The 19,029-nt window shown below is 37.3% G+C and overlaps 1 protein-coding gene across 5 annotated transcripts in view; it reads right to left on the reverse strand.

Moving 5' to 3' along the window:
• The window catches only part of RASAL2 (RAS protein activator like 2), a 385,368-nt gene that overhangs the window by 175,134 nt on the left and 191,205 nt on the right, over positions 1-19,029 (reverse strand). For all 5 annotated transcript variants that reach the window (XM_060295897.2, XM_060295908.2, XM_060295903.2 and 2 more), the window contains one exon: positions 2,662-2,788. In XM_060295897.2, the coding sequence (XP_060151880.1) occupies positions 2,662-2,788 (127 nt within the window). The remainder of the gene's footprint in view (positions 1-2,661; positions 2,789-19,029) is intronic.

Genomic DNA, 19,029 nt, shown 5'->3' on the forward strand with positions numbered 1-19,029 from the left:
AAGCTGCTGAATGCAAGAGACTGAGAACTAGCGAGTGAGAAGTACATTCTGGGCTTAACCACTCCCCACTCTGCCTCTTCGCACAAACTTTTTTCTTCTAAGTTCTTGACCTTTATTAGGTTTCCCATCACTATGAATTTGCTCATGTTGAACAATGTGTGAGGCAGAAATAGAGGCCTTCCTATCCTTTTTACATTCATGTTTTTTCACCAGCTTGAAATCTCTGAAGGACGGTAAATTGGCAGCCACTAACAAAGGTTCTTCACATATCCTTTATATTCACAGGGCTCTTTTCTTTTATGAATTCTCTGAGGTAGAATAAAAGGTGCATGTTTTTCATGAGTGGGCATTTCTCCATAGCTGACTGCCTCACACCTGAAATCAAAATGTATGCCATGGTTTTACATCTGCAAAAACTGATCTGTCCTCCTTGGGGTTCCTCTACTGGTGAGGAACAAAGAGAATGCAGAGCTTGCAAAGGGAAAGAACCCTGCAAAAACAGAAGGGCTTCCCCACACACTTGACTTACTTATTTGGAAACAAAATTCTATATCTTCATTCTCTTTCTCTGGTCCATCCTTTACTAATGCGTCCTCATCTTCCTAATCTCTAAATGTTCCAGGGCTTAGTCTTAAACTTTTCTCTTCTACCTAAATACACTTCCCTTGATGATCTCACTCAATCTCATGGCTTCAAACACCATCTATTTGCTAAAAGCCTGAATCTGTATCTCCAGTCTGTACTTCTTCCTTAATTTCCAGACTCACTTATTTCTATCTGTGTATCTAATAAGATCCTCAAACTTAAGATGTCCAAACTGAGCTCCTGGTCAGTCCCACATTCAAACTTGCTTCTCCCAGTGTTCCTTATTTTAAAAAATAAATTCATTCTTCCGGCTGCTCTAGCCTAAATTCTTCACTCTTCTGTTTCTCACTTCCCACATCCAATCCAACCAGCGAACTGGCTTGTTGGCTCCACCTTCAAATATAATCTGGTCACTTCTCAGCCCTTCCACTAATACCATTATGGCCCAAGTTCTACCATGTCTTGTCTAGATTATTGCAATAGCACCCTAATTAGTTTCTAAACTCCCATTCTTGCTTCCCTAGTCTCAGTATAGAGGTCAGTGGCTCCCCACCTCCCAGAGTAAAAGCCAAAGCTCCTACGATGACCTACAAAACCTTTATGATCTGCTTGCCAAAGAGCTCATCTTAGTTTGTCTTTCGGACCTGTACCTGGAATGTTGGAGACATTTAACAATTTACTACGTATTTCTCTCCTATAAGATCATAATAATTATTCAGACTACAACTACACTTCCTCAAAAATCAGCTGACTTTTGTGGATCAAAGTGTGAATAGTCAAAGGACCCTAGAGAAGTGGCAAAGAGAGTCATCAACTTAACATTACAAATAATGACAGCAAAGGAGTTGAAAGAAGGTGACTCTGAGCTAGTCCAATTCACATAGAACTTGTATGTGAAATACAAACAGGCTATAAAATGGTTACATCCAGGAAGGTTTGCAATATAATTTAAGCCCACACCTAAACTGGTTTCAACACATGCTAAAGAAGTACAATGGATGAGAGGAATATTTGATTTTTCCAAGTATGACCCATTGGAGAAAAGTGTTTGCTAACCTGACTAATGTCTAGAAAAGCAATAAATGTCACAGGATAAAAAGAGAACTAAAGGATTCAAATTCTGACTAAGAACCTGAGCTCCATTTAGAAAATGAAAGGAAATGAAGGAAAAGGCAAAAACAAACAAAAAAACCAAAACCCTGATTTTCAAAAATACAACAAAATCACAAAATTATCCATACTAACAAATATAGAGACAATAAATGAATCCGTTTTATCTACCTACTAAATGTCTATGACTAAATGTCAAGGTCCATTAAGCAAAGAATAATACCACAATGCAAAACACCAGAGCAACTCCTACTTTTCAAATTCTTTCATTATTTTACTTAATCTTAATTATGTTCACTTAAAATTACCTGACTGGTCTAATTATTTAAATATCCATTGGTAAGCATGCAAAACACCAAACAGAATCATTTGGCAGGAAACAGGGAAACAGCAGCTTTGATACTGACATTAATTCCTTTAGTATATAACAACTCAAGTGGGGTTTTCTGATGTATCCCTTCTGTCACCCACTCCAACCACAGTCCTGAATATAACTTACATGGGCCATATAAAATTAGCTCAGCTAAACTAGCCTAATCTGACATTACATTATACAAGACAACACCAGGAACTGTGTGAACAGGGCACAAACCATTTAATACTAAGTTTCCAACCAAAACTGGCTCCCCAGTGAATCTCAGTGCCTCAATAAGATCACTTAATGTTCTTTTAAAATTTAAAGCCAAGCAGTAAAATCAGAAACAACATATCATCCGGCGTGCCCAGGAGTTTACAGCAACCAACTAGCACTCAGATAAATTTTCTCTCTGCAAAATAACTTTGCTGCCACTTGGTTATAAAGAATAAAACTTTCTAATGACCTCTAATTCTTGGTTAACATACTATATTTTAAAGTACTTACTTAACAGTAAATGAAGGATGTTTTGTTTTATTGTAACACTCAATAACAAGTCCATAAATTACCGGATAAAAACTAGGAATTTCTTTCCTTTTACATTAGCTTACCCAGTTTAGCGGCGCCCTCTGGTGGGTACTCAGGAAACTGACCCTCGGAAGGGACACTGACAGTTCTCCTCAGGCATCGCCCTTTGGTGGAATCTGTCTGCTGATCCTGTCCTCCCTCCACAGGTATCTAGTAAACCAAGAAAGAGATGAAACTTAATAGTGCCATAACTACCTTGTGATTGAATAACGTTTTTAGTTGATGAAGGTAGGAGTGTGTAATCATCAGAGCAAAACAGAAGAAATGTAGAAATAATGTATGCACAAAGGCTAAAGTTATTACCAACCCTTTATTCAGGAATCTTTTCTTTAAAAAGAAAACTGAAAGATCAGGAAAGGTGAGTATGCAAATTAACTTACATGAAGTATGCACAAATCACATCCAGTTGTGTACCTGCTTAGGGAGCTCAGAAAACAAAACATCCACACAAATAAGATTCCTTTACATCAGAAACTGGTTCACAAGTCCCATTCCTGCCCAATCGTAGGTGAATGGAAATAAAAGTTGACCAGAAAGACTTCACTCCAAAATTCTCTTAAAAGAAGGTTTTGTTAGATAAAAGGAGTAAAATCAACCAAATTTTCTCCAATTTTAAAAGTAAGCACTTAGAGATAGTTAATGAAATACTATACTACCTATACATGTTTTTAGTGTATAGATAGTAATTGATACATAAAATGGCATATTTTATTCCACAAGTGAGATTAGTTTTTGAAATCCTAAAAAATAGTTTTTCTGGCATAACTTTTTTTTCTGTTTGTACATGTGGAATAAGAACTATGTATGGTACAAAAGATCTCTAATTCCATTAAATATTTTACAATTTACACACTGGTTATCACTGTAGAGTAATGGGATGGCTCTAAGTTGCTTTTTTTTTTTTCTTTTCGATTTCGGTAATTCTAAAAGACCAAGTCATCTTACTTTGGGGGTAGAGGGCAAAGACTTTTCACAATGAGATTTTATTAGTAACCTTTATCAGAATCAAGAATAGTATTTGTAACATCTGAAATAGTTTGGCAAAATATGTCAAGAATTATGTTATCAAGGCAGTTGCCCGGGAATCATACCTCCTCCCCTCCCTCCAATGGAAACTAACTACCCTTATCTGAGTTTCATGCTCAATTACAAAAGGAGGAAGCTGCAAACAGAAAAACAAGAACTGGTTAGAGCCAGCTAGGCCCAAGATGGCAGAAAACCTGATCTCCAGTGGACTTGAGCCTCACTGTACGTTCACTGTAATACATTAGCATGCTAAATGACACAACCATGAGCACCATGACAGTTGACAATTGCCATGACAACGGGAAAAGTCCATACAAGGACTGAAAAGGGGTGTTGCCTCAGTTCTGGGTCCAAACCACAGCCTTGTTCTCAGATATCTTATGAATACTCCTTCTCTTTACTCAATTCTTTCCCTTTTACCTGGACCCTTCTATATACATGGTGTCTCAGCCCTAATCAGGTTGAGAAGTTGATTTGCGAACTAAATTCCCACACTCTTCCATTCTTTGGCCAGTTTCATTATTGGCTGTGTGAATCTGAGTGGAAAAAGAACCTCTCCGGCTGAGACCCCTCGGCCTAGGCTAGGACCCTGGTGCGGGTCCAGGCAACCAATTCGGTAACAATTAATCATAGTCTCTAATTCTTATGCCTCCAATACAGGCAATTTTAACAAATTTCAATAATAATGACTAGCATTAAATTCTTAGTATGTGCAAGGCTAAGGAATTTACATGTGTGACATTATGAGGAAGCCATTATTATTATCCCCTTTTTACAGATGAGGAATAATTTATCTCTCCAGATGATTACTATGGGCATATCAATTGATACAGCAAAACTGGAATAGATACGGGCTTAAATGTACATGCTTTCTGCTTTGCCTCAGTAATCCAACTCCTAAGACTGGGTAGGGTCAAGGGGATGATACCAAGGGAAGTTTTCTCTGTGCTACTGAGAATTTGAAGAGCAAAATTCTAATGTCTTCATAAGGACTGAAAATTCTCATACTCTTTCCTCATTTCCTCATGACCATAACTACTGTTACTGCTTGCACACTGAGAAACCAAATGGTGGAATTAAGAAAGGTAAAATTCTAAAAAATAAGGGAATATCAAATAATAGCATCAGTAAAGCTAATAAGTCTTCTAAAAGTTCTCTGTAATATAAAACTTTAAGAACAGTAATCTAAGTCATCCACCCCTTTCAGGATGGAAATGATCTCTACATAAATAATTAAAAGAGTAGCACGAAGAGGTTAAATAACTCCCTCCTAGTAAGAAAGGTAAAAATGTATCCTCTACCTGCCTTAGGAAAGAAGGGAGGTAAATTTGGAAAAAAAAAAAAAAGTAGTCTGGATCTTTGAACAAACAATGAACATAAATAAACATAACTATTTTTGTAATAGTTCCCCCAAAATTCCTATTCCTGAAATAATGAAGGCCTAAGCCATAGAGAAAAGAGGAGCTATTTTTGACATTTTAGGAGGGAATGAGCTACAATCTCATCTGTGGAAATTTATAAAGGCCATATCCAGGAAAAATAAAGAAATGGTTTCTATTATCATTATACTTTGTCTCTATCATATCTAAGAAGAGAATAAATAAAATATATCAAACTTCTTATTTGGGCCTAAACTTCACTCACAATTATATTCTCAAAGTTTCAATGTAGACTCTTCATTTCCCACTGTTGAAACTTAAAATATGATGAACAGTTTTATTCACAGTATCACTCTTAAAGTTGAGGGCATTTTATCTCTGACTCAGAATATAAGGGAGAATAGTATTTACTTTTATTCTAAACGTGTGTTTCTTAAGAATCATTTGCTTTTACACCACCACTGACTGTTTCTTACATAAATAATTCTTTTAAAGACACTGACCTGTTTCTTAAAAGTTAGTATAATATTTCAAGTATCTTCAAATGAACTAAGCTGGAGTTTACAAATCTTAGTATACAGCCAAAGAAAATCAGTTTTAGAAAAGACAATTTTAGAAAAATGATTCTGTCCATTCTGCTTGTCCTAATTTAGTTTACTACTTCACATTCACTTGTTTACACTAAATTAGTCTAAAAATTGTATATCTTTCAGGTTCGGTAATGAGAGAAATTTTTCTTTTTCTTTTTTTTTTCTTAAACCTTTTTGCCTTGTATGATACTTCTTCTGAGCCTTCTTTTTCTTCAGGGAGAATGGTGACCATCACTGTCTTTGGCTGCCTATTGTCCAATGCCTGAAAATAGCTGGTATATATAATTTTTTTTGAATTTTTGCATTTTATTTTTTTATACAGCAGTTTCTTATTAGTTATCCATGTTATACATATTAATGTATATATGTCAATCCCAATCTCCCAATTCATCACACCACCACCAACCCCCTGCCACTTTCCCCTCCTGGTGTCCATACGCTTGTTCTCTACATCTGTGTCTCTACTTCTGCCCTGCAAACCAGTTCATCTGTATGACTTTTCTAGCTTCTACATATATGCATTAATATACAATATTTGTTTTTCTCTTTCTAACTTACTTCACTCTGTATAACAGTCTCTAGATCCATCCATGTCTCTACAAATGACCCAACATCGTTCCTTTTTAAGGCTGAGTAATATTCCATTGTATATATGTACCACATCTTCTTTATCCATTCGTCTGTCGATGGGCATTTAGGTTGCTTCCATGAACTGGCTATTGTAAATAGTGCTGCAATGAACATTGGGTTGCATGTGTCTTTTTGAATTATGCTTTTCTCTGGATATATGCCCAGTAGGGGGATTGCTGGGTCATATGCTAATTCTATTTTTAGTCTTTTAAGGAACCTCTGTACTGTTCTCCATAGTAGCTGTATCAATTTACATTCCCACCAACAGTGCAAGAGGGTTCCCTTTTCTCCACACCCTCTCCAGCCTTTGTTGATTGTAGATTTTCTGATGATGCCCATTCTAACTGGTGTGAGGTGATACCTCATTGTAGTTTTGATTTGCATTTCTCTAATAATTAGTGATGTTGAGCAGCTTTTCATGTGCTTCTTGGCCATCTGTATGTCTTCTTTGGGGAAATGTCTATTTAGGTCTTCTGCCCATTTTTGGAGTGGGTTGTTTGTTTTTTTAATATTGAGCTGCATGAGCTGTTTATATGTTTTGGAGATTCATCCTTTGTCCGCTGATTTGTTTGCAAATATTTTCTCCCATTCTGAGGGTTGTCTTTTCGTCTTGTTTGTAGTTTCCTTTGCTTTGCAAAAGCTTTGAAGTTTCATTAGGTCCCATTTGTTTATTTTTGTTTTTATTTCCATTACTCTAGGAGGTGGATCAAAAAAGATCTTGCTGTGATTTATGTCAAAGAGTGTTCTTCCTATGTTTTCCTCTAAGAGTTTTATAGTGTCCACTGTTACATTTAGGTCTGTAACCCATTCTGAGTTTATTTTTGTGTATGGTGTGAGGGAGTGTTCTAATTTCATTCTTTTACATGTAGCTGTTCAGTTTTCCCAGCACCACTTACTGAAGAGGTTGTCTTTTCTCCATTGTATATCCTTGCCTCCTTTGTCATAGATTAGTTGACCATAGGTGCATTGGGTTATCTCTGGGCTTTTTATCCTGTTCCATTGATCTGTATTTCTGTTTTTGTGCTAGTACCATATTGTCTTGATTACTGTAGCTTTGTAGTATAGTCTGAAGTCAGGGAGTCTGATTCCTCCAGCTCCGTTTTTTTCCCTCAAGACTGTTTTGGCTATTCAGGGTCTTCCGTGTCTCCATACAAATTTTAAGATTTTTTGTTCTAGTTCTGTAAAAAATGCCATTGGTAATTTGATTGCATTGAATCTGTAGATTGCTTTGGGTAGTATAGTCATTTTCACAATACTGATTCTTCCAATCCAAGAACATGGTATATCTCTCCATCTGTTTGTAACATCTTTAATTTCTTTCATTAGTGTCTTATAGTTTTCTGCTTACAGGTCTTTTGTATCCCTAGATAGGTTTATTCCAGGGATTTTCTTCTTTTTGTTGCAGTGGTAAACGGGAGTCTTTCCTTAATTTCATTTTCAGATTTTTCATCATTAGTGTATAGGAATGCAAGAGATTTCTGTGCATTAATTTTGTATCCTGCAACTTTACCAAATTCATTGATTAGCTCTAGTAGTTTTCTGGTAGCATCTTTAGGATTCTCTATGTATAGTATCATGTCATCTGCAAACAGTGACAGTTTTACTTCTTCTTTTCCAATTTGTGTTGCCTTTATTTCTTTTTCTTCTCTGATTGCCATGGCTAGGACTTCCAAAACTATGTTGAATAACAGTGGCGAAAGTGGACATCCTTCTCTTGTTCCTGATCTTAGAGCAAATGCTTTCAGTTTTTCACCATCGAGAATGATGTTTGCTGTGGGTTTGCTGTATATGGCCTTTGTTATGTTGAGGTAGGTTGCCTTTATGCCCACTTTCTGGAGAGTTTTTATCACAAATGGGTGTTGAATTCTGTCAAAAGCTTTTTCTGCATCTATTGAGATGATCAAATGGTTTTTATTCTTCAATTTGTTAATATGGTGTATCACATTGATTGATTTGCATATATTGAAGAATCCCTGCATTCCTGGGGTAAATCTCACTTGATCATGGTGTATGATCCTTTTAATGTGTTGTTGGATTCTGTTTGCTAGTATTAGTTGAGGATTTTTGCATCTATATTCATCAGTGATATTGGTCTATAATTTTCTTTCTCTGTAGTCTCTTTGTCTGGTTTTGGTATCAGGGGGTTGGTGGCCTCATAGAATGAGTTTGGGAGTGTTCCTTCCTCTGCTTTATTTTGGCAGAGTTTGGGAAGGACAAGTGTTAGCTCTTCTCTAAAAGTTTGTTGGAATTCACCTGTGAAGCCATCTGGTCCTGGGCTTTTGTCTGTTGGAAGATTTTTAATCACAGTTTCAATTTCATTACTTGTGATTGGTCTACTCATATTTTCTATTTCTTCCTGGCTCAGTCTTGGAAGGTTATACCTTTCTAAGAATTTGTCCATTTCTTCCAGGTTGTCCATTTTACTGCATAGAGTTGCTTGTAGTAGTCTCTTGGGATGATTTGTATTTCTACAGTGTCTGTTGCAACATCTCCTTTTTCGTTTCTAATTTTATTGATTTGAGTCCTCTCCTTCTTTTTCTTGATGAGACTGGCTAATGGTTCATCAATTTTGTTCATCTTCTCAAAGAACCAGCTTTTAGCTTTATTGATCTTTGCTATTATTTTGTTTCGATTTCATTTATTTCTGATCTTTATGATTTCTTTCCTTCTACTAACTTTGGGTTTTGTTTGTTCTTCTTCTCTAGTTCCTTTAGGTGTAAGGTTACATTGTTTATTTGAGATTTTTCCTGTTTCTTGAGGTAGGCTTGTATTGTTATAAACTTCCCTCTTAGAACTGCTTTTGCTGCATCCCATAGGTTTTGGATCGTGGTGTTTTTGTTATAATGTCTCTAGGTATTTTCTGATTTCCTCTTTTATTTCTTCAGTGATATCTTGGTTATTTAGTAACGTATTGTTTAGTCTCCATGTGTTTGTGTTCTTTTCCCTGTAACTGATTTCTAATCTCACAGCGTTGTGGTCAGAAAAGATGCTTTATATGATTTCAATTTTCTTCAATTTACTGAGGCTTGATTTGTGACCCAAGATGTGATCTATCCTGGAGAATGTTCTGTGCGCACTTGAGAAGAAAGTGTAATCTGCTGTTTTTGTTTCCTTATTAATTTTCCGTTTGGATGATCTGTCCATTGGTGTAAGTGAGGTGTTAAAGTCTCCCACTATTATTGTGCTGCTGTTGATTTCCTCTTTTACAGCTGTTAGCAGTTGCCTTATGTATTGAGGTGCCCCTATGTTGCATGCATATATATTTATAATTGTTATATCTTCTTCTTGAATTGATCCCTTGATCATTATGTAGTGTCCTTCCTTGTCTCTTGTAACATTCTTTATTTTAAAGTCTATTTGATCTTATATGAGTATTGCTACTCCAGCTTTCTTTTGATTTCCATTTGCATGGACTACATTTTTCCATCCCTTCACTTTCAGTCTGTATGTGTCCCTAGGTCTGACATGGGTCTCTTGTAGACAGCATATATATGGGTGTTGTTTTTGTATCCATTCAGCAAGCCTGTGTCTTTTGGTTGGAGGATTTAATCCATTCACGTTTAAGGTAACTATCGATATGTATGTTCCTATGACCATTTTCTTAATTGTTATGTGTTTGTTTTTGTAGGTCCTTTCCTCCTCTTGTGTTTCCCACTTAGAGAAATTCCTTTAGCATTTGTTGTAGAGCTGGTTTGGTGGTGCTGAATTCTATTGGCTTTTGCTTGTCTGTAAATCTTTTGATTTCTCCATTGAATCTGAATGAGATCCTTGCCAGGTAGAGTAATCTTGGTTGTAGGTTCTTCCCTTTCATCACTTTAAATATGTCATGCCACTCCCTTCTGGCTTGTAGAGTTTCTGCTGAGAAATCAGCTGTTAACCTTATAGCAGTTCCCTTGTATGTTATTTGTCGTTTTTCCCTTGCTGCTTTCAATAATTTTTCTTTGTCTTTAATTTTTACCAGTTGATTACTATGTGTCTTGGCATGTTTCTCCTTGGGTTTATCCTGTATGGGACTCGCTGAGCTTCCTGGACTTGGGTGGCTATTTCCTTTCCCATGTTAGGGACGTTTTCACCTATAATCTTTTCAAATATTTTCTCTGGTCCTTTCTCTCACTCTTCTCCTTCTGGGACCCCTATAATGCGAATGTTGTTGTGTTTAATGTTGTTCCAGAGGTCTCTTAGGCTGTCTTCATTTCTTTTCATTCTTTTCTCTTTATTCTGTTCCGCAACAGTGAATTCCACCATTCTGTCTTCCAGGTCACTTATCTGTTCTTCTGCCTCCATTATTCTGCTATTGATTCCTTGTAGTGTAGTTTTCATTTCAGTTATTGTATTGCTCGTCTCTGTTTGTTTGTTCTTTAATTCTTCTAGGTCCTTGTTAAACATTTCTTGCATCTTCTCAATCTTTGCCTCCATTCTTTTTCTGAGGTTCTGGATCATCTTCACTATCTTTATTCTGAATTCTTTTTCTGGAAGGTTGCCTATCTCCACTTCATTTAGTTGTTTTTCTGAGGTTTTATCTTTTTCCTTCATCTGGTACATAGCCCTCTGCCTTTTCATCTTGTCTATCTTTCTGTGAATGTGGTTTTTGTTCCACAGGCTGCAGGATTGTAGTTCTTCTTGCTTTTGCTGTCTGCCCTCTGGTGGATTAGGCTATATAAGAGGCTTGTGCAAGTTTCATGATGGGAGAGAGTGGTGATGGGCAGAGCTCAGTAAAACTTTAATCTGCTTGTCTGCTGATGCGTGGGGCTGGGTTCCCTCCTTGTTGGTTGTTTGGCCTGAGGCGACCCAGCACTGGAGCCTACCTGGCTTTTTGGTGAGGCTAATGGCATACTCTGGGAGGGCTCACACCAAGGAGTACTTCCCAGAACTGCTGCCAGTTTCCTTGTCCTCACGGTGAGACACAGCCACCCCCCGCCTCTGTAGAAGACCCTCCACCACTAGCAGGTAGGCCTCGTTCAGTCTCCTGTGGGGTCACTGCTCCTTCCCCTGCGTCCCGATACGCACATCACTTTGTGTGTGCCCTCCAAGAGTGGAGTCTCTGTTTCTCCCAGTCCTGTCAAAGTCCTGCAATCAAATCCCACTAGCTTTCAAAGTCTGATTCTCTAGGAATTCCTCCTCCCATTGCCGGACCCCCAAGTTGGGAAGCCTGACGTGGGGCTCAGAACCTTCACTCCAGTGGGTGGACTTCTGTGGTACAAGTGTTCTCCAGTTTGTGAGTCACCCACCCAGCAGTTATGGGATTTGATTTTATTGTGATTGCGCCCCTGCTACCGTCTCACTGTGGCTTTTCCTTTGTCTTTGGATGTGGGGTATCTTTTTTAGTGAGTTCCGGTGTCTTCCTGTCGATGATTGTTCAGCAATTAGTTGTGATTCTGGTGCTCTTGCAAGAGGGAGTGAGCGTATGTCCTTCTACTCCACCATCTTGAACCAATCTCTGGCTGCTATATATATATTTTTGGTCTAGTCTTATTTTGTTTGCAATGGGAGGGCTAGTCTTGTACCAGTTACTCCATCACAGCTGGTGTCAAAAGCCTCTTATTCTCTCTTATCCAAACTACTAATATAGTCTCTTCATTGGTGATATTCTGCCCCTTAAATCTATCCTTTATATAGTTTCCAGAATATTTCTAAAATGCAATTATAATCATTTACAGTACACCTCCGTGAGATTCCTCCAATAACAGATCTCTCTCTCGCACTTTACTTATACATGGAATCATAATTAATCATAATTATTCATTTGTGCAACTAATTCCACATAAGTTAACAGCTTAACTTACCAGTCATTCTGAGACTTAAAGGCCTTCAATTGCTCTCCTTTGCAGTGTTTTTCAAAGAAGTGATGGTATGTTTGTGTGTGCATGTGACAAGGGACTTATCTCTCTGCTTCAACCAGAGCATAATTCTGAGTTTATCTGTTGTACAGGGCTTCTGCATGAGCTTTTCTACAAAAGGCGTTGTTCTGCTAAAAGAGTTTTAAAACTAATATCTTACAGAGCAAGTGCAAGTTCCCTGATATAGTATACCAGGTTTTCCACAATCTGGCCACTGTGTAAGTAACCAGCTTTAGACTTTACATAGTAGGAACAACAAATTGCTTGCATTTCCCTAACATATTCCTCATGTTGTAGTTCAGTGCCTTTGCTTAGTTTGTTCTCTCAGACTGAAATATTTTCCCTCACTTTCTTTTCTATTCTATACCTGCAAGGTAAACTCCTAACCATCCTAAGGCTTAGGACAGGCATTGCTTCTTCCAGGAATCTTCCTTTCTATCAGTTCCCTAAGGGAGGTTAAGGTACACCTTCCTGAGGTTCCTCCAATAACAAATCTTTCTCTGGCACTATACTTATACATGGATTCATAATTATTCATTTGTGCAACTAATTCCACATAAGTTAACAGCTTAACTTACCAGTCAATCTCCAAACCTTAAAATAGCTCCAACTCACAAATGAATAAATGAATATTTGATAGGTAGAGATGGGGGCCATTTTAGGCAAAGGAAATAACATAACATCAGCCAAGAAGTTGGTACGCATACTATTTTTTTACTGTATTTGGAACCAGGAGTAGGCCAATTTAGCTAGAGCCTCTTAAGGGGGAGAAGTGGGAGAACACCAAAATATATTATAACCACATGGGAAGGCTTTAATACCAGGCCATGAATAATTCAGGAAGCACTGGGAAACAATTCAAGTTTTTAGATCAGAGGAATAGTAGTCTTGTAATTGGTCTGTCTCCTGCCTACCTTTCCCTCTTCCAATACATCTTACAGATTAATATTCATAACACATAACTTTGATCCCCTTCCTTTCTTAAGCTTCCTTTGGTAATTGCCCATTGTCAATAGCATCTTAATGACAGAGACTACAGTGCTTTAGAATAAATGGATTTCTTTCTTTTATTCTATCCAGTTTACTTGTGCTATTTATCAAATTCCATTTTAAAATTATTTTTCCTATTCCCACAACTAAATTTGGTACTGGGGAGAGGGGAAAGAACTGTGTCTTATTCTTTGTAACTCCTATCAGTGAATTCACATACAGGGGCACATTATGTATCTGCTGAATAACTTGAAAGTAGTTCTGAATGAAATATGCCATGGGTAGTTTACCCCAGGATAAATAACAATTGATTTTAGCTGTTTGCACAAAGCCTAACTGCTATTTTCATCAATATATCTGAGTGTAAATACTGTTTTCTAAAATCATGAAAAATATTTTAAAATACTTTGAAATTGCATTATTACTACCTTGCTGCCTTTACACTAGCATCAAGCTTTTAAAATTCCAAATACAGAAAGTAGAGTCTGACTGAAGAAAAAAGGAGCCACTTTTACCATTCTTAATGCCTTGTTATTGCCAAAAGAAAGGAACTCACAAATTCAGCTTTCTTTTATATTTTTATACTGGCTGCACACTGGGGAGTTCATGATTATCTTCTCTACCATTTCCCTCAACTCCTTAATCTCTAGTTTACTTGGTCTTATCTCTTGCAAGCAAAATGGAATTCAAATGGCCTCCTACGTCCTCTTTGAACGGGTTGGTGCCAAGCCAGCTGGGGCCTATCCTGGCATCCGGACAGGGAAGTAAATTCATAACACATAAGCAATGTCTATTTGGCACAATTTGCATGAAGCAATTTACTGAATCAGTGAATCATTTCTCAAGGTGATACTCCTGGCACCTCTTTCAGCATTCTGCCCAGATCTACTCTTCTGTTACATTCCCATTTTGGTAATTAGTATACTTAACACTCTTCCCATGTACATTGCCCAAGCAACCTTTTTCCCATTTCTGACAGGAAACATGCAGAGTTAAGGGAGAGCATTAAAAGATCCCACACAGTGAATACATGAGTGATACTAGACTAATATAATCCTCCCACATTCCAACACTGCCTGGCTAAGGATTCAGTTTAAACCCTTACAGAACCCTCTTAATTGATCTTATTAATACAGCAATAAACACCCCTGTGATTCGCTGATTAAGGTTTAAAACAGCTTTTTAAGATAATTTTAGCAGGAAATTCCTTAAACTCCTTGTTTCAAGGAATTCTAAGTTGTTCAATGCAAAACTCCAAAGATAAGAGTTATATTCTTCATGATAGTGTGGGTGGAAGGTAAAAAGAGTGACAGCATATTCTGGTCCTTCCACAAAAAAAAAAAAAAAAAAAAGTATTTCTAAACTTTTCCTATCATAAAATTAACAGAATATTAAATAAAATTCAAGTAGCAGGTGTAACAATGCCTTAACATTTTCTTATCCTAGAGATTTAATCCAGTTTCTCCAACTTATAGTGGTAGAACATACCCGTCTCAGGGCATTAAACTGTTTGCGTAAACTTGTCATCCCTTACCTGGTCTATTGCAATAACGTAACTCATCTACTTACTTCCAATCCCTTTCACTCAATTTTCCACGTGATCAACAGAGTTACTTTTCTAAGAAGCAAATGTGATGATGTCATTGCCCTGTTAAATACCTTTCCATGGTCCAAATCATTTCTAGAATAAAGTCCAAATTCCTTAGCATGGCCTTCAAGGCACTTTATTATTCGGCTCTTGCCAGCTATCATTTTTCCTCTTGCAAATTATATTCCAAGAATTCTGAACATTTTGCAGTTTGCCAAAGAGATATAAGATGTTTCTTGACTTTGTATCTTTATATATACGTGGAATATCCTTCCCTTCTTTTCCTCCAAGTGAGCTTCTATTTGTCCCTAAAGACATGGCTTAATCACAAATTTATCTGTAGATACTTTTTTGGCATTCTTTACTTTAAACAATAACCCACCCCAGGCAATATCTTAGTTAATCTTTCCCTTGTGGTAATGTAATAATCTTTTTAAAAAAATTGTATTGAGGTTAAATTCACGTAACATAAAATTAACCACTGTAAAGTGAATACTTCAGTGACATTTAGTACATTCATGATGTTGTGCAACCACCACCTCTGTATCTAGTTCTAAACAGTTTTAACTTTTAATTTACCTCAGTGTGTTCCCAACAAACTGCATCTTTGCAACCACAATACTTTACACATAACGGATGCTCAATAAATAAAGATGGAATTTCATATTCAACAATTGAAAAGCATCTTATGGATTATTTTTCCCCTCTTTTATTATCCAGTCTTAGAAAAAATATGTAATTACACCTCTTGTTGTGGGAAGACTTATCACATAAAAAAGAAAAGATAGAAGGTTCGTCTCCTCTCAAACTTAAATTAAAAAAATGGATATTCAGGAATCAAAGTTTATAATTTGGCTTTTTCAAAATTTATTCAACAAATATTTGTTAGAATTTACTTATGTGTCAGGAACTGTTCTAAGCACTGAGGGATATAGCACTGAAAAAAACAGATAAAATCCTCCCTGCCCTAAAAGCTTATATAAGAGAAAAGAGACAATAAACATAATAAATAAATTATATAGCATTTTAGAAGGTGGTAAATGCTATAGGGGAAAAAAAAATACAGCCAGGTAATTAGATTGGAAGTTCTGAATGGAGATACAGGGAGGGGTTGCAATTTTGAATAAGTTGGTCAGAGTAGGGCTTATTGAGCAGGTGATATGCAACCAAAGAGTTGAAGGAGGTGAGAAAGTGAGTCCTGCAAATATCTGAGGGAAAAGCCAAGGCTAAGGTCTTGAGGCAAGAACATGCCTGATGTGCTTAAAACAGTGACAAAGCCATATCCAAGTAGAGGTGTATAATGGACAGATGGATATATGAGTCTAGAGAAGAGAGATGTGTAGGCTTAAGATAAAAAATTAAGATCATCAGCTTTAGAGGGTATTTGAAGTCATAAGATTGGATGAGATTCCTAAAGAAGTGAGGTCCACGGACTGAACTCTGTAGCACTCCCCTGTTGAGATTTGGAGAGTAGAAGAGAAATCTGCAAAGATGACTCAGAAGGAACTGCCAGAGAGACAGGAAGAAAACTAAGACAGCACAGTGTCATGGACGCCAAGTGAAGAAAGTGGTTCTAGGAGGAGGAATGAGTGATCAACTGCATTAAATTCCACTAACAGATTAAGTAAGACAAGAAGTGAGAACTGACCACTGAATTTAGCAATGTGGAGGTCACCAGTGAGCTTAACAAGAGCAATTTTCACAAGGTGATATAGGTCAGAGTACGAATGAAGTAGGTTTAAGAGAGAATGAGAGGAGAAGAATTAGAGACAGTGAGTTTAGAAGTTTCCAGAATTTTTGCTGGTAAGGGAAGCAAAGAAAGGGGTAGTAACTGGTGGTGGAAGTGAGATTAATGCAGGCTCATTTTTTCTTTTAAGATGGGAGAAATAATAGCATGCTGATGGGAACGATCTAGTAGAGAGCAGAGAGCTGAAGATGTAAAAGAGGTAAGGGAGAACTGCTATTGATACATCCTTGAATAGGCAAGAATGGGCACAAGGGGAGGGGCTGACAGTTGGACTGTAGGCAATCAAACCACAGTGAAAAGAGGGAAATCAGAGTATAAGGAAATAGTTGCTGGTGGATGGGTAGACATGGTAAAAGAGTTCTCTTTTGAGTGGCTGAATTTTCTCAGTGAAATAAGCAGCAAAGTAATCAGCTATAAGTGAGGGTAATAGACAAGGAATTATAATGGAAGAGGAAGCATGAAAAAATCATCTTAGAAATCATCCTGGATTGTGCTACTCCAAGGTCCTGTGCTGTTCTGCAAACTGTTAATGGTCCACAATAAACAATTTAGCAACACAGAAATTGAGAATTGTGCCTGGTGTGATCAGTGGATTCATCTCATTGTACAGCACACTCTCCATGAACATGTACAATTTTTGTAATTCTATTCCTTATTTTCCTATGTATGATTATTATTGAACTGTAATTTCATTTTTGTTCAATCTAATAAAAAATTTGGACTTAGATTTTTGTCTTTTTAAAACTTCATTTTTCTTCACAATTCACATTATTGTATTTTATTGTTCATGATGAGGTAGGGAAAAACTTGGTCCTTTACCACGCATAGACTGAGAAGCACTAGTCCAGTAGAGTTGGAAAGCAACTGGACTAGGAAATGTTTTGTGATTGCCAAGCAGCATTAGAGGCTCACATGAGATTTGTAAACATTAGTTTAAAGACTGTCAGCAGGGTGGAGTGATTTTCTCCAGACACATTATGCTGCATGGAAGCAGGGCAGGATAGATGAGGAGCAGGATTTAACTGACCTATCACATTGCCAAGCGAGTATGATGATGCAAAAAAGGGCAAGGAAATAGTATGCAAAGATGAAAATGACTGACCATGGAATTCAAGCTGGGAGAAGAGGGAAGGGAGGGTATCAGAGGTATGAGGGGCAGAAAAGGTGACAAGATCAATGGCCCATAGGTCCCAAAGGATTGAAAAATTGTTGGAAAAAGGGATGAGCTAGAAAGATATGAGGTCAGACAGTAAGATGCACACAATTGAGAATATTGAGAAGTTGTAGCAATGAGGCAGGGTAGAGGAAGAGATTCTTGGAGGAGAGGAGTTCAAGGAACTTAGAGTCAGTGTGTTGAAAGAATCATCTCTGCAGATATTGGAATCATCACAAGTTAAGGCTGGAGTAGTGCTGGAAATAATGATAATGAGCCAGAAGCTAAAATCAACAAGAAATGACGGGGGCCGGGGGTGGGGCTGGAAGATGACTACAACATGGGACTCAGAGTCTGGGCTTTATAGGGAAAATGAGGGAGAAGAGACAGGAAGCAGCCATGAAAGGAGAAGGATGCCTACTGTAGGCAGCATGGTATGAAGGCTGTGGGAAAAAAACAGCCATCACTTGACAGGACTTCACAGATGACAGTGTCCTCAGGAAAGCTACAGGTTCTCACGAGACCAAGAAGTTAAGGAACTGCTTCAGAAAGGGGTGGAAGAAACAGCTGATTTGGTTGATGATGGACTGTGAGTTGCAGAGGGCAAAGGGTTTCAAAAGGTGGGAAAGGAGAAAAGAGGATATACAGAGCGATATGTAGACGAGAAAATGAGGGGTTCCCCAGGTGTCTAGGGCTAATCTTGATGGCTGGCATAAAAAGCGATAAAGTACATAAGAAATTGTTTTAGAAATCATTCATCATGGACAGTTATTTTATGGGACTAAAGGGAGCCCAAGCCTGGATTACTCAATTGATCAGTATTATTTAATCCATGCATTATATCTTGGTTCTAGATAAGGAATGCTCTTGACCTTATGCTATCTATCTTTAGGCTATTTAATTTCTTACATTACTAATTGAATAAAATGTAGGTAAGGGCAAAAAGATGGCAGATGATATGTTCATATCACTCCTTATTAACAGCTCTGATAAAAGACTGCTGACAGAGTCGATTGGTTTAAATGCACATGTTAAATTATCTGTCTATTCAAATTGGATAATTAGAAATATTCTACACTAATATTCACTCTACCAATTTTTATTATGTATCTACTTAATAGAAACAAAGCAACATGTACTATACTGTTCCAGAAAGGGCTCACCTTTATTGAATTATTTTAATAAAATTAAGTTTAATTATATTACAATACTGGAAAAGGGTCATGGGTAGGGAGATGGTAACAAAAGTAAGGGACATTTTTCAATGGTTGGAGAAAAAGAATAACCAAGTTCATAGAGGGCACATTAGCCAGGTCCTTGCAAGTAAGAATTGCCTATGAAAATAAAAGAAGAAACTGAAATTGCTTTATTGCTATGACCTTGCCTTTACGATGTTAAAGAATGGTAAGTAAGAGAAGAGATGCAAAAGAAAAGGGACAGAGGGGGAGGAG

Source organism: Globicephala melas, chromosome 1, assembly GCF_963455315.2.
Source record: "Globicephala melas chromosome 1, mGloMel1.2, whole genome shotgun sequence".
NCBI classification, from domain to species: Eukaryota; Metazoa; Chordata; class Mammalia; order Artiodactyla; family Delphinidae; genus Globicephala; species Globicephala melas.